Source organism: Elgaria multicarinata, chromosome 2 (assembly GCF_023053635.1).
Source record: "Elgaria multicarinata webbii isolate HBS135686 ecotype San Diego chromosome 2, rElgMul1.1.pri, whole genome shotgun sequence".
NCBI lineage: Eukaryota > Metazoa > Chordata > Lepidosauria > Squamata > Anguidae > Elgaria > Elgaria multicarinata.
The window spans coordinates 46,547,266-46,564,141 of NC_086172.1; the positions used below are offsets into that span (position 1 = coordinate 46,547,266).

At 42.5% G+C, this 16,876-nt stretch overlaps 1 protein-coding gene across 1 annotated transcript in view; it reads left to right on the forward strand.

Annotated features, from left to right (window-relative positions):
• Positions 1–15,942, forward strand: part of GRB14 (growth factor receptor bound protein 14) — a 35,241-nt gene extending 19,299 nt beyond the window's left edge. The window contains exons 4-13 of the mRNA XM_063118616.1: positions 727–801; positions 2,810–2,947; positions 4,962–5,072; positions 5,291–5,386; positions 8,813–8,890; positions 10,917–11,033; positions 11,114–11,183; positions 11,281–11,368; positions 15,205–15,298; positions 15,677–15,942. Of these exons, the coding sequence (XP_062974686.1) occupies positions 727–801; positions 2,810–2,947; positions 4,962–5,072; positions 5,291–5,386; positions 8,813–8,890; positions 10,917–11,033; positions 11,114–11,183; positions 11,281–11,368; positions 15,205–15,298; positions 15,677–15,823 (1,014 nt within the window). The 3' untranslated portion in view covers positions 15,824–15,942. The remainder of the gene's footprint in view (positions 1–726; positions 802–2,809; positions 2,948–4,961; positions 5,073–5,290; positions 5,387–8,812; positions 8,891–10,916; positions 11,034–11,113; positions 11,184–11,280; positions 11,369–15,204; positions 15,299–15,676) is intronic.
• Positions 15,943–16,876: the final 934 nt, after the last annotated feature.

A 16,876-nucleotide genomic window follows, 5' to 3' on the forward strand; every position in this document is an offset into this window, starting at 1 on the left:
ACCTAACATTATCCAGTCCACCCCCAGATACATATGGCCATAATCCTAGGCACTGAGGTTCAGCCCAAATTAATGTTTACCCTGTGGCTAATAAGTTATAACAATATACAGTGAAAATGAAAGAACTGTGAGGATATTTGGATTCTTTTCCTTTTTTTGTTTCATGCTGCTATTTTCTTGTTTCATGCTGGCTGGGGAATGCTGGGAGTTCTAGGACATTTTTCTGTCAAAACATAAGATTTTGCTTTAAGTAGTTCAGAATCTAAATACTTCCTTCTGAGACACATTGTTTGCAATTTTTGTATGGTTTAACCCAGGGGTGGGCTAGGGTGCATGGGGGCCCTGCTGCCCTTCCAGTGCCCCCCAAAAATGGGGGTAGGGAGGGGAAAGAAAATCAACAACAATTTTCCACTGTAATTTGTGGCAAACTGCTATGGGATTTTACTAAGCACAAATTTAGCTTCTTTTCACGGTTTTTCTTTCTTTCTGTGACTGGAAGTGTGTGGTCCAGGTGGGAAACTGGCCGCCAGAATCCCTGAAGTTGCCCACCCCTCATGTAAGCAAAGATGCTATAATAAGGCCTTATTTTCGGGCAAGATGAAAGAGGCCTTACAAATGGGGCTGAAAAGGATACCAAATCTAGGCATTTTAGCTAAATATGATCTGTATCTAATTAAAATCTGTGACACTTCTAAATCCTTCTATTACTTTGTTTTTACTTAACAGATATTTTTCCCTGAACATCTGGTATCCTTCTCAAATGAGATTAATGGAGCAGTGAGCCATACACAGGTACTGCAGGTAAGACATTGATGTTAAAATCAGAATGTTCGCCTAAGAGCATCTGAAACTTTCAAGCATTGTCTTTGTGGATACTCTGGCCATTTCTACACATGCCTTTCCCCCCTGGGATCGTCCCAGGATCATCCCTGTGCATCCAAATGACACACAGGGGATCCCAGGAGCAGGCAGGGACGATCCCTGCATTTTCCTGGGATAACTCTTAGGTTTAGAAAGGGCCTCTGATAGAGCACCATGGCCTAATGTTGTTCCAGCAATATGCAAAGGCATGCTGTACTTACAATTCCCTGTATAAATAATTTGTTTTTGTTTTTAAAGGTGGGGAAGGAAAAATTGTAGCCAGTCCCTACTGTTTCTTTTTTGTAAATTCAAACAGTCAGCTCTTCAGAGTTATGTTTAACAATGGTGTGCATATTCTTTCACCACTACAATTAAATTGAATAAGAAGACCACCCTTTCCTACTTGGTTTCTCATTTGAAATGCAAGGCTGTAAGATTATTCTGAAACTCACTGGTAGAAGAATGCCTTAGACCACACTTTGAGATTAAAAAACAAAACCCTAATACTACATTTATCAATATATTTTGTCTATGTGGCATGTCTCAGAATGTGAATTGTTGAGACTAGGGTTGGTCATTGACCTTATAAAATATTTTCAAATATTTTCAAACAACAGGTAAGTATTTAGAGCATTTATTAGAGACATAGCAGAACATTAGAGACATTACCCAAAAAAGTCAATTAACTGTGGAGTGTTTTTTTTAAAAAAACAACAGCCACACCTAATAACATCATATTATAAATGATTGTAATGATTATTTCCAGGACTGTGAACCACCCAGACAGCTTCAGCTATTGAGCGGCATAGAAATGTAATAAACAAATAAATGCTATTTTGCAAATATTTTCCTTTATTTATTTATGAATGACATTTTATTCTGCCCATCCACCAAGTCCTTTGGGCCATTTACAAAACCTATAAATCCATAATGGAGTTTCCAGTATACATGACATCCACCTTCTCTCTGCGGTTGTCACCACCTGTTCTTGCACCTCAGAATATTTCTCATCATTGTTACCACTTGATTGCTTGACAGGCAGAGAGTCAGTAGGCAGCGGCATCTACTGGTCCTCCTTCTCACCACCTCTGTTGTCTGGGCCAGAGCAAGAGGTAGGTGAAAAGGCAGGTTTCCACAGTGAGGAGGAGGAAGAACCCCAGGGGGCACTGGCCACTGCTCTTCTGTCTTTTGGCTCAGCCATGGTGGCTAGTGCCAGGTATGGGGAAGGTTACTGCAGCTAGCCCTTGGGGGTGGGTTCTTGGCAGGTGCCTGACCATGCTTCCCTTTGATGCTTGCCCTGATTGTATATGGAAGCAGGTTGACTTCTGCTGGTTCTGGTTACATGTGTCCTGTGAAAAGGACAACACTTGTTCCTATTTTTCCTTTAAAAAACATTTGAGAGAGAATGGGCCCATTCAGAAGACACCTTAAACCATGGCTTTAACCATGATGGTTAGCCAGAAAGCTAGGCTGTGTTCAGAAGACACCTTAAACCATTGCTTCAACCACAGTGAATAAGGCTTTTTACTTTATTCACCATAGTTAAAGCCATGGTTTAAGGTGTCTTCTGAACACAGCCCAGCTTTCTGGCTTAACCATCATGGTTAAAGACATGGTTTAAGGTGTCTTCTGAACAGGGGCACTGAGGTATAAGAATGGGGAATGTAGAGTGAGGAAGGATATGGAATAAATGTAAGTCTAACATGGATAGAATGCTACAGTTTTAAGATGCTTATCATTTGTGACGTGCAAAGTCTTTAACCATACAAAAGTTTCCGTCAAATTAACAGTAAAATTAAAAACTGAATTATCACAAGTTTCTGAGAGGTCACTTCTAGTCTGTTAACCCAATCTGAAGCTCTGCCAAAGCTCCCAAATGTACAAATGGAGTTGCAAAGTCAGGACAAGTTCCAGTGGAATTCAATGAGGTATTTTTTTCCCATTTCAGATGTTTTTAAGTTCCAGTACGTATCCTGAAATTCACAGTTATTTACACGCTAAAGAGCAAGGGAAAAAAACATGGAAAAAGATGTACTTTTTGTTGCGAAGATCTGGCCTGTATTTTTCCACTAAGGGGACATCGAAGGTAAGATTGGCCTGTACAAAACATGCAGTGGTAGAGATCAGTTATGCATTAAATTTAACCTGCAAGAGGGATAGTTTTGTCCTCTTTATTCTGTAGTGATTTTAAATCAGAGCTCCCCCTGCAAACTCAATTTTGCTGTTATTCCAGGAAAGAGGATGAGCCAATTCTTATGGTACAGCCATGAAATGGGCTAAAATCTCTTGTTAAAGTTAGAAAAAATGAAAGCCGTTCTTTTGCTTGTAACATTGTAATTCTATACGAAATTAAACTGAATGTGTAACTGTAGACTGAAATTTTAATATCTCTTTTAAAATAGATCAGTGTTGTTGCTCTTGAAATGTGTTGTTGCTTCTTTTAAAAAAAGAAGCAAAAAGAACCCTGGTGATTGGGAAGTGGCTGTAGCTCATTTGTAGAGCACCTGCTTTGCATGCGGAAGGTCCCAGGTTCAAACCCTGGCATCTCCAGGTACGGCTAGGAAAAATTCCTGCCTGAAACCCTGGAGAACCACTGCCAGTCAGTGTTGACAGTATTGGGCTAGATGGACCCATGACCTGGCTCAGTATAAGACAGCTTCCTATGTTCCTGTGATAAAGAGCCCAATCTTATGGACTAGAGGGGGGCATACCAGGAGCCATAGGGTTTAGCAGATCTTGATCTCTCTCTCTGTGCCCATGAAGAAGGATGTCTGTAAGAAGAGGTCCACTGTTAGAAGCATTCTGCATCACAAGGACAGCCCACATTGATTGTGGAGGCGTTTGTACTTCATAAAGTTGTCCTCAGTGAGTAGAAGGTGGCAAATGTGATGCCAGATGCGGGCTGGGCTAGTGCCCCCCCCACCATGTGTTTGCTATACCCAAATTGGAAATGCCTGAATAGGGCTAAAGTAGCGCAGAATTACAACCTGCTCAAGGCTTTGGATTTGTCAGGGTTTGGTTTCTTTCGCAACAATATGGCGATACATTAAACAACCAACCGTGTGTGGTACCTTCACAGTGAATGGATATCTAATACTTGGATATAATTGAAAGAATCATCAGTCTCACATTCTTATGCAGTCAGGGTTGTTGTTTTTAGGCAGATTAAATAATAAATATGTCTAGGATCTAGAGGAGTGCCGGTGGAAAGGCATGAGTGGAAGGTGACTTTTCTGTCCTCTCCTTCCCCTGACCCTCCTCCAAAGCCTCTTCTGAGACCCACAGACCCTTCTGAGTGGAGTGGGTATTGACAATGCAAGGCAGAGCGTAAGGGGGGGAATCACTGAAATCAAACCTCCCCCCCGGGTGCCTTCTAGAAGCTCCCTTGGGGAGGTCTTGTGGGGGTGGCCAGGGGAAGGAGCAGCTTTCTGTCCATCCATTCTGTGGGCACTTCTCTGGAACTGAGCCCTTGTATCACCCTTCCCTACCTGTCATGAAGATTTTCATTGCTTTTGTTCTTGACTTTAGTGTTGCCATCCCTAATGGCATCCCCGATGTTAACACTGGTGACTTTAATTCTGTATTCTACATTCCTGGCATGGATGATCTTGTCAGTAGTTTTCACTGTAGTATCCAAATAGCCAGCACAGAGTTCTCCATTGTGAGCTATGGAGTTTAGATTGGCTGCCCCTTGGTGGAAACTAACAGGTGGAAGCCATTTTGTCCAATGCTCTATTGCTTAATTTCCTATCCCTCATCAATGTGTATCAACATTATATTCATGTCTTCCCACTTCAGGAGACATTGGTTTCTGGTCAATTGCAACACCCTACTTAAGGCATTCATCATTCAAATATTCATTTTGAAAATATATGTCCTGCACTATAGACTGGTCATTTCCCTCTTTGGTGTAGTGGTCCAGGCTTCCTCAGCCTGGTGCCTTCCAGATATTTCAGACCACAATTCCCATCATTTCTGTGCATTGGCCAGGGTATCTTTGGCTGATGGGAGTTGAAACCGAAACATCTGGAGGGCAAAACAGGGAAGACTGGCGTACCCATTTCAAAAGATGCACATCATTATATTGCTCTTCCTTTTAGGAGCCAAGGCACCTGCAGCTTTTCAGTGAATTCAGCAGTAGTGACATATATATGTCTTTAACAGGCAAAAAGATATCTGGAGTACCAGCCACCTTTGGGTTCTGCTTTAAGGTAAATGCTTAGCATTTTGATATAGAATAAAACTTCATTTTTGTTTTGGGAATAAACTTGCTTTGTTTGGCAAGATTTTTATTTTTGAAGTAGCAATTTAAAAACAGAAAACAAATTGAGGTTCCGTTTGTGAAATAGGAGAATTAGTGGCCTTTATTTCAACAGGTATTGCCTCCAAGATATGAATTAATGCTAAACAATATGCTGTGGCCTTCTAGCCTCACAAAGCAGGAGGAGCCAGAGACCTGAAACAACTTTACGCTGACAGTGAACAAAGTAGGACCTGTTGGATGACAGCAATTCGGTTGCTTAAGGTAAATGTCTTCTCTCCTGTTAATTGTCTTCACCAATTATTTCTGAAGTTACTGTATACAAAGTGTCTTGACCCTGTCTTTAGCCTCCGGGTAAAAAAATGGCATTTCCAGCCTCCTGAAGCCCCTGTTGTGATGTGAAATGGAATGAAGTCGCCAGAGAAATGAAGCATTTGAACACAGATTAATAATAATGATAATAATAATAATAATAATAATAATAATAATAATAATAATAATAATAATAATAATAATATTTCTAACCCACCTTTCCATCCTGAACAAGGCAGGGAACAACAAGTATAAAATATTAATCAAAACACAATATACATTGTTAAAACTTCCTAAAAACATACTAAAATTCCACTGGATAGGCCTGCCGGAAGAGATCAGTCTTTATAGCTTCCTTAAATGCTAAAAACTGTTAAGTTGACGAATCTCCTCCGGCAGGCCATTCCACAGTCTGGGAGCAGCAGAGGAAAAGGTCCTCTGGGTAATACCTGTCAGCCTAGTTTTGGCTGGCTGAAGGAAGTTCTTCCCAGAGGATCTGAGTGTGTGGGGCGGATTGTATGGGAGAAGGCAATCCCGCAGGTAGCCTGGACACAAACTATGTAGGGCTTTAAAGGTGATAACCCAACACTTTATACTTCGCCCGGAAGTATGAAGAGATTTTAAAAGTGGTGTAATGTGGTCACCCCTAGGTGTACCGGTAATCAGCCTGGCTGCCATATTTTGAACTAGTTGACTTTTCTGGACTAGGCACACAATTGGAAATGGCTAAAGAGCAGCTTTTAAATGGGGTGGGGTGGGGTGGGGTGGCTGTGCACATGATGTTCAAGGAGGATGCACGAGTGACCTGTGCATGTGTCCATGGTCACTGATTCCAGATCAACGGCAATGTGGTTCTAACAGAAGTTCCCAGGTGCAGTTGAGCATCTGGACCAGGATGACATATTCCTTAGGAATGGAGTTCTTAATGATGTGATTCTCAAAAAGAAAAAGAAATGAAAATTGAGATCCATTGTAATGATCAATAATAAATGACTGACAGTCTAAGGGTGCCATAGAGTTAGTCATCAAATCTTCCATTTTTTTTTGGTCATACTATGTATTCTTTCCTCAGACTAGATGTGATCCCTTTGGTAATTTATGTTGATTCATTGTTTTCCCTTGTATTCGCTTTACCTTTATATCCTGATGGAAAAACTCAGTCAGAAGAATTAAGGTGGTAGGTGAGACTATTTCCTTTGCAAAGTGGAAATCTTGTCCAAAGAAAGGAAATAAGAATGGGCATAAACTTTGGCCCCCACACATCTACAATAAGCAAATCAGGAAGGAATTCAGACACCGTCCCCTTAAAACCCTACAGTTTTGCAGCTGCGGGATGGGAACAGTTAATCCCCATGGCAGAAGGGAGTGTGGGCATTCTGGGCAGCAATGGCGGCAATTGAGCTCATGGAGCCCTTTCCTCTGCCCTGCCCTCTCATACATCCCCTTGACCAATCGTGAGTCTTGATCCACCCCTGGAATGCTCCCCGCTTTGCTGCAGCAAGGTCACCACTGACAGATGATGTGAAGAAGGTGGTGACCTCACATTAAAAGGAAAAGCTGTGGCAAGCCATGGTATTTCTTTTCTGTGCAGTTTCGCCGGAAAATCCCATGGTGGGTGCGAGCTGGTGGCTATGTCGTATAAAGTGATGCAGTGCCACTTCGCAGCCCCATGGGGTACACAGGCCGTAGAGACAGAAGTAGCTGCAAACTAGCTGCTTTTTAGAAATAGAGGGACGTTGATCCAAAATATTTATATCTAAGCAGAACCATATGGCCAGATTTGTTGGAGCCCCACTGCATGCATTCTTATGCTAACCACCCATAAGCTCATCTCTATTTAAAATATAAAAAACAATGCTTTATGTTAACGCTCGTCTTCAGGTAGTAATTGACATCCCAAACCCTGACAGCACAGTGAGGCTTAAAGGAGATATTTGGTTGAAAATTGTATGTACTTGAGCAAAATGTACACATGCATCTAAACTAGATTTGGGGTCAATGCTGGAGCCGTGGTTTTCAAACCATGAGGGGAGGCGTTTACAGTCGGCAGCAGAGGCACAAGCTTTACTCAGATCCTTTCCAGTGTATTTCTTGATGGGACCAGGAAACAAAAGTGTCAGCCTAAAGCCACCTTGTTGCTGCCTGCAAAATACAAGTGCCTGCTGCCCTGTTGCTGTTCATGCTGGTGCTTGAATCAATGGGAAAACGTTCTAGTGGGCTTATTTATTTATTTATTGGCAAGCTGGATGCTTCCTTAGGGACATTCTTTTAGGTCTATTGATGCTTGGCGTGTCAACGTGTCGCCCTGCTTCTTTTCCTATAACCAGCCTGTCAAAGGACGAGCAGGCCTTGGCAAGCAAGCAGTCTTAATTTTTTTCCTTAGTTACTCGGGTAGAGACCTTTTTCTTTGTTTAAAAATAGAGAGGCTCACTATCACACAATTTTGAAGATCCCTATGTTATTAAAAGGCATTATACTTTTTTTTTAAAAAAAGGACTACCTTTCCCATGCAATGCAAGAAAAATAGCTGACTTCTGTAGAGTCCATAAAATGATGAAACACGGATGGTGTATTAATTTGGGTTGCTGGTTGTTGTTGTTGTTAATTTATTTTTTATGCAAGTCATTGGATAATTGTGATTATTTAACACCTATAAAGTGCCTCACGTTTTCTAGGCACTGTACAGATATTGAAAGCTAAGACGCCCCTGCTTGCCAGCTCACAATACAATAGACACAGTACAAACGGAAAAAGAAAAGGCGGAGGGAAGAGGAAAACAAACAGTAACAGCTCTTTCTCGGGCATTTGCATGGGGGCCAGGTTGGTTTCAGTTCTAATGGGTGTTCTACCTGGCAGAGGGGAAAAAGCAAGCTCCTCACAGCTACATCTTCTCTGGCAAATGTAAGAGACCAGGTTGGAAAGAGACCTTTGCCATGATGTTCCTTCTGGGAAGCAGGGCAGTACAGCCTTTCAGTGGCCCTGGATCTCCTGGCTGATGGCTGAGCCAACCTGCACTGCCCTTCAACTCTCCAGACCCAGGACACCTCTGAGTACTCTAGACCAGCCTTTCCCAACCTGATATCCTCCAGATGTTGGCCACGCTGACTGGGGCTGATTGGAAATGTAGTCCAACACATTGGCAGGGTCCCAAGCTGGGGAAGGCTGCATAGGCAGTGCTGATGCACGAATCTCCTCCGCTGTGCCACAAACGTCAATATGCCTCCCGTGTTTTGGGGGGTGGGGGGAGATTGTGAGAAAGGCTGATGTGGGATGAAAATGTCCGTACTTCGTAGCTGGCAGAATTAACTGCCGAGGACTTTCGAAATGTGCATCTTCTGTCCATGACACTGTGATGACTGTTTGTTTCTTTGTTCGCAGTATGGAATGCAGCTGTACCAGAATTACATGCAGCGCCATCAAGGTAGAAGCGGGTGCGGTTCTCTTAGCACACCTGTGGTAGGTTTTCTTTCGATGCTTTGACGTTTAAATACTGATACACAAAACCTCGGCCGCCACAGTAACTTGCAGCCGCCTGAAAGGACAGTAAATTGTAATTTAGCCAATGGATCAGCTTTGCACAGGTTGGAGTTTGCCTTTAGGTTGATACAGAGATGCCTTCAAGCCAGCTCGCACAGCTGTTACAGTTGGGCACATTTTGCCCACTCCACCTGAGTGAAGGCAGCCTGCTGGCACCCCTAGGCACGGCCCCTGCCATGGTCCACCCCATAGCCCCCTGAAGGAGGGCTCTGTCTGCTCCATCCCTCTTAAATGCAGCTGCCCCACAGCAGAGCAGAGGGAGCAGGGGGCAGGCCTATAACTCAGCCTCCTGATCTTCCCTGGGTTCACTTGTTCTTTTTTTCATACTTCAATATGTTTTGTTTTTCAATATTTGGGGCTTGCTTTTTAACACCTCCCCCCCAACCCCCCCCATCTAAACAAGGGTTTTATGGTTAAAATCTGCTCGCTGCAGTGCTGAATCTTGATAGGAAGTTTGGTTGAAATCAGTCAAATTTAATTGAAGCAGTATGTCTTTAAAAAGTGTGATTGCTGCCTTTTTGGTTCAAGATGGCGGTCAAAATTTTCACTATGCCTAAAACCATCCCATTTCCTAAAAGTTTCATAACAATTGGATGTTTCCAAGTCCATCAGGGATATGCAAACACTTTTCTTTTATTTATATTGATCATTGTTTGTTTTTACAGCCTAAGAGGGAGAGAGACACCGGCAGAATTTTCTGCCTCAGTCCCCAAAAGTACTTGCCCACGATGCTTTCAGTTTTTACGTCTCAAGCATTATTGACATTTCTTTCTCCTCCCCCACTGCTCTTTTAAATGTTGCAATAATTTCTTCCTGGGATATTCCATGGTTTACAACAACGATTTGATCCATCTCAGTTGAATTGTGTGGTATTACAATAACGTTAAACATTAAACTAATAACAAATGTTAAACAAAGAACTCTCCGCCTTATATGAACCACGTGCACTCAGGATCAGGCAGAGAAACCTTGCCACTGTGTTCATTTGCTGTGACCTTAAAAATGACATTGCTTTTACGTAGAGCAGGATACTCATTGAAGTTTTTCCATGCAAACCTGTGGTCCCTCCAGATGATGTTGGACTATAGTTCCTATCATTCCTTATCATTGGCCATGCTGGCTATAGCCAGTGGAAGCTGGAGTCCCACAACAACTGGGGTTCACCAGTTCCCCATCCTTGCTTTAAGGGCTGGGGACCAGTTTCTATATGCCAGCTATTCTGTAATCAGCTGTAGCTCTCTACACCATCTCTAAGCTCTTCGGTAATCAGTTGATTATGTGTCTAAGAATAAGCTATTAGAATTCACCTAACCATCCATAAAGTACATATATTTGGTATTGCACAAGAGTGAAAGCAAGGTGAGCTAGCTGCCACCCTCCTCTTCCTCCTCCTCCTCCAAGCATTTGCTTACCCATGATATGGCTGCCATCAGAAAGTTTTCTATCAGTTTTACTTTAATTACTGTAAAATGTCCCCTCTAGATAGCTTAGCAGAATTGTTATGCTGTCTAATGGCAGAGAGCAGGTGATAAGCTCTCTTTCATAAGTGAAGTATCTCTTTCTGATCTTGGTAACTGGAGCATCCTTAAGGACATATGCATTGTATTCATCATGGTGTGCAGGATGCTTTTTATTATTCTTCATTTCCTTTCCCACCAGCTACTCAATAGATCCACCCATTATTATTGCTCTCAGAGTTGTTCTGGGGGAATCAAATGCTGTTTATAGAGAGAAGCCCAAGGGTCCATTGCAAATTGTTTTGATTAGATCAACCTTCCTGAACTTGGCATCCTCCAGATGTGTTGGACTACAATGTCCACTGTCTCCAGCCAGCATAGTCACTGGCTGGGGAGGATGGCAGTTGTAGTCCAACACATCTGGAGGGCACCAGGTTCAGTAAAGCTGGGTTAGATCCATTTATAAATTAGTGTTTTTCTTTCCATAGAGAAGTGTTTCGGAGAATTCTCTAGTGGCCATGGATTTCACAGGACATAAATCTAGAGTAATTGAAAACCCTACTGAAGCCCTTTCTGTTGCTGTTGAAGAAGGATTAGCATGGCGGGTATGAAACTGGTATTTAAAAACATTTCCTAATATATTTTCCAGACCAAAATATTTAGGATTTTTCTTCTTCCCATGTAGAAAAAAGGGTGCTTAAGGCTTGGAACACACAGTAGTCCTGCCACTTTGCAAAATGTTCCCTCAAATATAGGTATGTACGATTCAGTGGGTTTTGTGGAATGTAATGGCATGGCCCTGTACTAAAATAGTTTTAATAAGACATTTCCTCTGTTGATGATATTTTTTAGCCATACACAGTTCACAGCCGTGGTTTCACCATAAGATCTCTAGAGATGAGGCACACCAGCTGATTTTGAGACAAGGACTGGTGGATGGGTAAGATTTTTCCTTTCCGTTTGTCTTAAGTGGGCCACAGCGTAGCCCTTCATCAATTAATTGTGCTCAAGAGAATGAAATCTGACATAATTTGGTGGTTGCTTTAAAGCAGGCATGGGCAAACTGAAGGTCTCAGACTATTTTCATTTGATCCTCGGCCTAATTTCAAAAGTCCTTCGCAGGCAATCAGTTTAGTTCTTTGGTAAGAGGCAATGTGGCATAGTGGCTAGAGTGTTGGACTAGGAGTCGGGAGATCCAGGTTCTAGTCTCCACTCACCCATAGAAGCTCACTGGGTGACTTTGAGCCAGTCACTGACTCTCAGCTCAGCCTACCTCACAGGGTTGTTGTGAGGATAAAATGGGAGAGTAGGATGATTATGTATGTTGACTTGGGTTCCTTGGAGGAAAAAAAGTGGGATATAAATGAAATAAATAAATAAATAAATAAATAAATAAATAAATAAGAGTGATATGGTCCTCTCCCAGAAGCTTACTGGGAAAGGAGAAAGTTAGTGATGGGGAAACAAAGAGGGAGAGAGAATAAGAAAATGAGTGAGAGAAAAGGGGTGGCCCTAATCACTGCTGGTTTCAGCCCATCCATTACCTGAGAGATTATTGCTGGGGGAATGTGGCCCTCTATAGAAATAAAGACATGCCTTAGTCATGTCTAGCTGGTTCTAATTTTGAAAACTGAGTGCATGACACCAGCGTGAATTTTGTAATCCACATTGCTAACTTTCTGGGCTCCCCTCTCAGATATTTTGGAGAAAAGCCATTTGCTCGAAACTTATACAAAAGGGTGTGCACATGAAAAGTTTTGTTGTTAAAATTGTTGGTATGATCTCCCTAACTGACACATTCCTTTAAGTTCCAGCTGACCTGAGCGCTGCTTCTGGTATGCCACGTGACAGTGCCTCTGAGGATGCCACTTTCACGGTCAGCACGTAAACTGTGGCTTGTGCCACAGCAGCTAAAGTGGGCTTAATTGTTAAAGAGATCCTTATCTCGATTTCTTCTGGAAATCCAATACTAGAGATGAAGCTAAACTTATCAGGGAAACGTGGGGTTTCCAATTCTGTATTTCTCTCATAATGTTTATGCAAGGGCTGGTTGGCATTTGCTGAGCCCTGGAAGCCAGAAGAGGGGCAAACAGCCTTGGGTGCATTTTCAGAGGAACGTCAGATGCCCACCCGTCTTGCCCACGGATCTTCCCTTGCCATTTTCGCCACACCCATGCATTTCGGTTACCTTCGCAACCATTTATTTATTTATTTATTCCATTTCTATACCGCCCAATAGCCGGAGCTCTCTGGGCGGAGTTGGGACCACACTTTTGCTGAGATAACATATAGTTCTGCCTTCATTTGGATACTCAGTGGACATTTGGCTCATGTGTAATTCTTAGGCCACTAGATGGTGTGGTAGAGTGCTGAGATCTTAAGAGAGATTGAGAATGAATGAACTGCTCTTGTAGATATTGCTTGAGTCTCTTGGAGGCAGCTGATTTTTAAAACTTAAAACCATTGTGCCACGAGGTTTAATTTCCCATTTCCCAGTGGGAATAGGGATTTACAAAGTAATGCTGCCCCACAAAGGCAACAACAAAACCAGAACACTTTCTGAAAATGGAAAAACGGTCAATAATCTCACCCCATGTTATAGATCTCTTCCCCCCTGCATCTTCCTTCCGAGATTAATTTTGAACCTTTGCTAGGTTTTGGCCTTTTATCCCACGTCCACCTGGGCATCCTCTTCTTTTCAAAAGCGGTGGGGGGAGCTCTGCTATTTGAGAGAAGTCTAATAAAGCCAATTTGTGCTCATGGAACTAGTTTCATGGTTCTCCAAGGCAAATAGTTTCAAGTCGCTAATACTGGAACAACGTGGCCTTCAGGAAAGCCGTGTTTAAACTTGATAAGCATGTTGCAAATGCTGGGTTTTTCCATGTTGGTAACTATAGGAGTGTTTGGTTAGAGCAGGCCTGTGGACAAATCCGGCCTGATTGGTGTCCCAATCCAGCCCTCCAGAGTTCCCCAAAAGGTCACCCCCCTTGCCCCACCCCTTTGTCCTTCATGGCCAATCATTTGGTGGTTTCTTGGCTTTTGCTCAGTTTTCTCCCACATTCTAAAAGGCTGAAGTGCCTCTCCTAAGGTTTGGTTAATGGCAGGGATAGCTTTAAGTTAATATATGCTGGAATTTTTGGGCATTCCAGCTCCCCTTTTGCCATTGGCCTGCCCACCACTGGAATGCACCTCCCGAGAGTTCTGCAGAATTGAATTTGGCATTTGAGCGGAAAGGAGTTCAACATCACTAGGTTAGACAGATAATGTATTATGCTTTGTGTGATCTCATGAACATATCCTCTGTGCACACAGCATAATAAGGGTACACTGAGAGATGTTCTTGGTGGGTGCTTCCCTGCCCTTGAAGTCTCTTCCTCTTGAGGTTTGGCATCTGCCAGGGCCATTCTCAAGGCGTTTTGCTGCCTGAGGCAAATGATGAAATGATCCCCCTCTCCCCCAGTTCCAAGACTGAAGGAAGGCGATGGGACAGTGTTCTCCACTGTACCTGAGGACAGTAGGCTAGTTCAGGGGTCACAGGACAGGCGACTGTGGCACACACAGGTCTGCCGTCCAACACCTGCCTGCTGCTTTCTGCCCCCCTCCCCCCAATATCTGCCATTTGAGGCAGCTACCTCATTCTGCCTAATGGCAGGCCCTGCCCTGCAGGAAGTGCCCGGAGTGATTTGAAATCTTTGAGACTAGAGTGCCAAGTATTTTGTGACCATCATGACAAGGTGATTTTTAGCTATATATCTTCAACTGCCACCTCTTCCTCCTCGTCCTCTTTTTTTTTTAAAAAAAAAAGTTTTATTTCATTTAACTTGAAGGATTTTACCTTATAAATTTATAATCCATTTGGAGGCTTTGCAGATATGACCGCTTATATGTCATATGTGTCAATTCCATGATATAATTGCAAGCAGCTTCAAGGCACTGACTACACCTAGAACTGCTTGGGCAGGGCTGGCATAGAGGTTAGGCGTGTTTGGGGTCCTGCCGAGGGCCCACACCCCAGCAAGGGCCAGTAAAAAGACCTGCTCCACCTCATTCCCTTTGCAACCTGTTTGTTCACCTGCCTCTCACTCTGACCCAGATGATGCTGGTGGTGGTGGTGGTGGGTGGGTGGGAGGAGAAGTAGATGATGATGATGATGATATTTTATCTTGCCTTTATTCCTCCAAGAAACCCAAGGCGGCGTACATAATCCTCCTTTTCTCAATTTTTATCCTCACAACAACAACCCTGTGAGGTACATTGGGCTGAGAGTCTGTGACTGGTCCAAAGTCACCCACTGGGCTTCCATGGCCAAATGAGGACTAGAACCCGGATCTCTCTACTCCCAGTCCAACACTTTAGCCACTACATCACACTGGCTCTCTTGCTCCCTGGCTCTCTGCCTGTTGAGCAAGGAAATCATAGCAATGCTGAGAAAGAGGATGAGGAGCAATTGCTGCTGGTGACAATGGCAGTGAGAAGACAGAATTTACTTTAAGAAGATTTAAGAAATACTCCTCCTTTACTTCCAGCTCTCCCTCTTCCTCTCTCCCAACTCAACCTCCCTTATTCAACAGCCATTTTTGCTCTTCCCTCACTCCATTCTTTGCCCCTCCTACTTAATTCAGCTAACATTCCAAAGCCCTTGGACCATAGGCATTACAACTACATTAGCCTGAATCCAGAACTGTGCTTAGCTTAGTATAACTTCAGAACCTGCTAGCAACTCAGCATTGCCACACTGGATAACTGTTGTTGTTGTTTTTTGCCTTCTCCCCTTAGAATTTTCTTGGTACGGGATAGCCAAAGTAACCCCAAAACTTTTGTGCTGTCATTGAGCCATGGATTAAAAATAAAGCACTTCCAAATTGTGCCAGTAAGTATATCCAGTATCTTGTCATACTGTTAACACACTGTCAAAGTGTTGATTACAGTACTGCCAATGCAGAGGTGAGTGATTTGGTAATTCATTCTATTGATAAAGATTGAAACCCCTAGTTGTATGAAAGAAGGGAACTTTCTGAAATAAAAACTAAAAGCCATTTCTCATGATTCTTATGGGGAATGGTAACCTCTCACCATGGTTAGTGAGGGGTTAGTATTACTGCTGTGCCGAAAACTTTGATTATTCCATTTTCGGCAGTGTCTGCCTAACTATCCTCAGAAGGACCAGATGACTGAAGTAAGAATGGCAAAGAACTCTGGAAATTATTGTTCATATTGTGGTTTTGTCCCCCCCTCCCCATTCTTGCAGTTGGAAGAAGAAGGCAAACTATTTTATACGTTGGATGATGGCCACACCAGATTTTCTGATCTCATTCAACTCGTGGAGTTTTACCAGCTCAATAAAAGCATCCTACCTTGCAAGTTAAAACATTATTGTGCCCGAATTGCACTTTAGCCAAAATGCTAAGATCTTACCTAAGACTAGTAGAAAATAAAGAAAGGCAGAGTGTTTCCTTTGACAAATCAGTTTCCTTAAAGAAGGGAGTGAAACAGAAACAAGGCAGTGAATGTAAATTTCAGCTTGCAAAGAAGAGCTTGTATTCACCGTAGAACAACAAAATCCAGTATTTTTGTGTTACAGTTGACTAATCAACAGTTGATCTTCCAAAAAATGAATTTCAAGCTGAAATTGTATAACTGTGCAATGCTGCAATCCTAGGAAGTATTTTTCAAAATGCCAATAAATGTCTTTTTCACTAGTTTCCTTTATACCTTTCGAGGTGCCTTTTCACTTTTCTTTTTGCACAATTACTGTATTCCAGAAGACAACAACACAGACAAACATGGTGATGGGATCTTATGAGGCCAGTCCGTACTCAAAGTGTAAATATAAAAGCTAAATTATATTTTGCACTGCAGTTTTTAGTACTGTTTTAAAGTTTGCTAGTTAAATGTTTAACAGACTTTTGGTATGATGCATTAACATGAACATAGCCCATGTATAGCTTCTCTAAATGAGGCTGCTAATTGCTGTAACGTCTTTTGGTTTCGTCGCATAATTGAGATCCAAGCTCTGCAGAAAGAGCTTTTCCTTTCCTCTACATAACCTCTAGGGGGCGCTCTGCTATAGCAGAATAGCTCAAATACACAAGGAGAAACAGTGCTTTGAGTCATAATACTCCATTTTCCCCCATTCTAAAACCCCCTGGGAAAGTGCTCTGAAAAAAAACCCATTTCATTTCTATACCACTCATGCTTCCTGTGTGGTTCACAAAAGTTAACAGCATAAAGTACAAAAACATAAAGCAAAATATAAAATGTTTAAAAGCTTAAAGCTCCAGGATAAAACCAAAATCACATCAGGGGTTAACATGAAGATCTTTAGCTGTTCTAGCTAGCATCTTAACAGTTCTTTCTAATAGCCTTCCCCATGTGAGCTGGGAATAATTAGACTTCCATCCCATCCCATCTGGGTTGCCCCAGGCTGGGGAAGACTGTTGTGCATTTT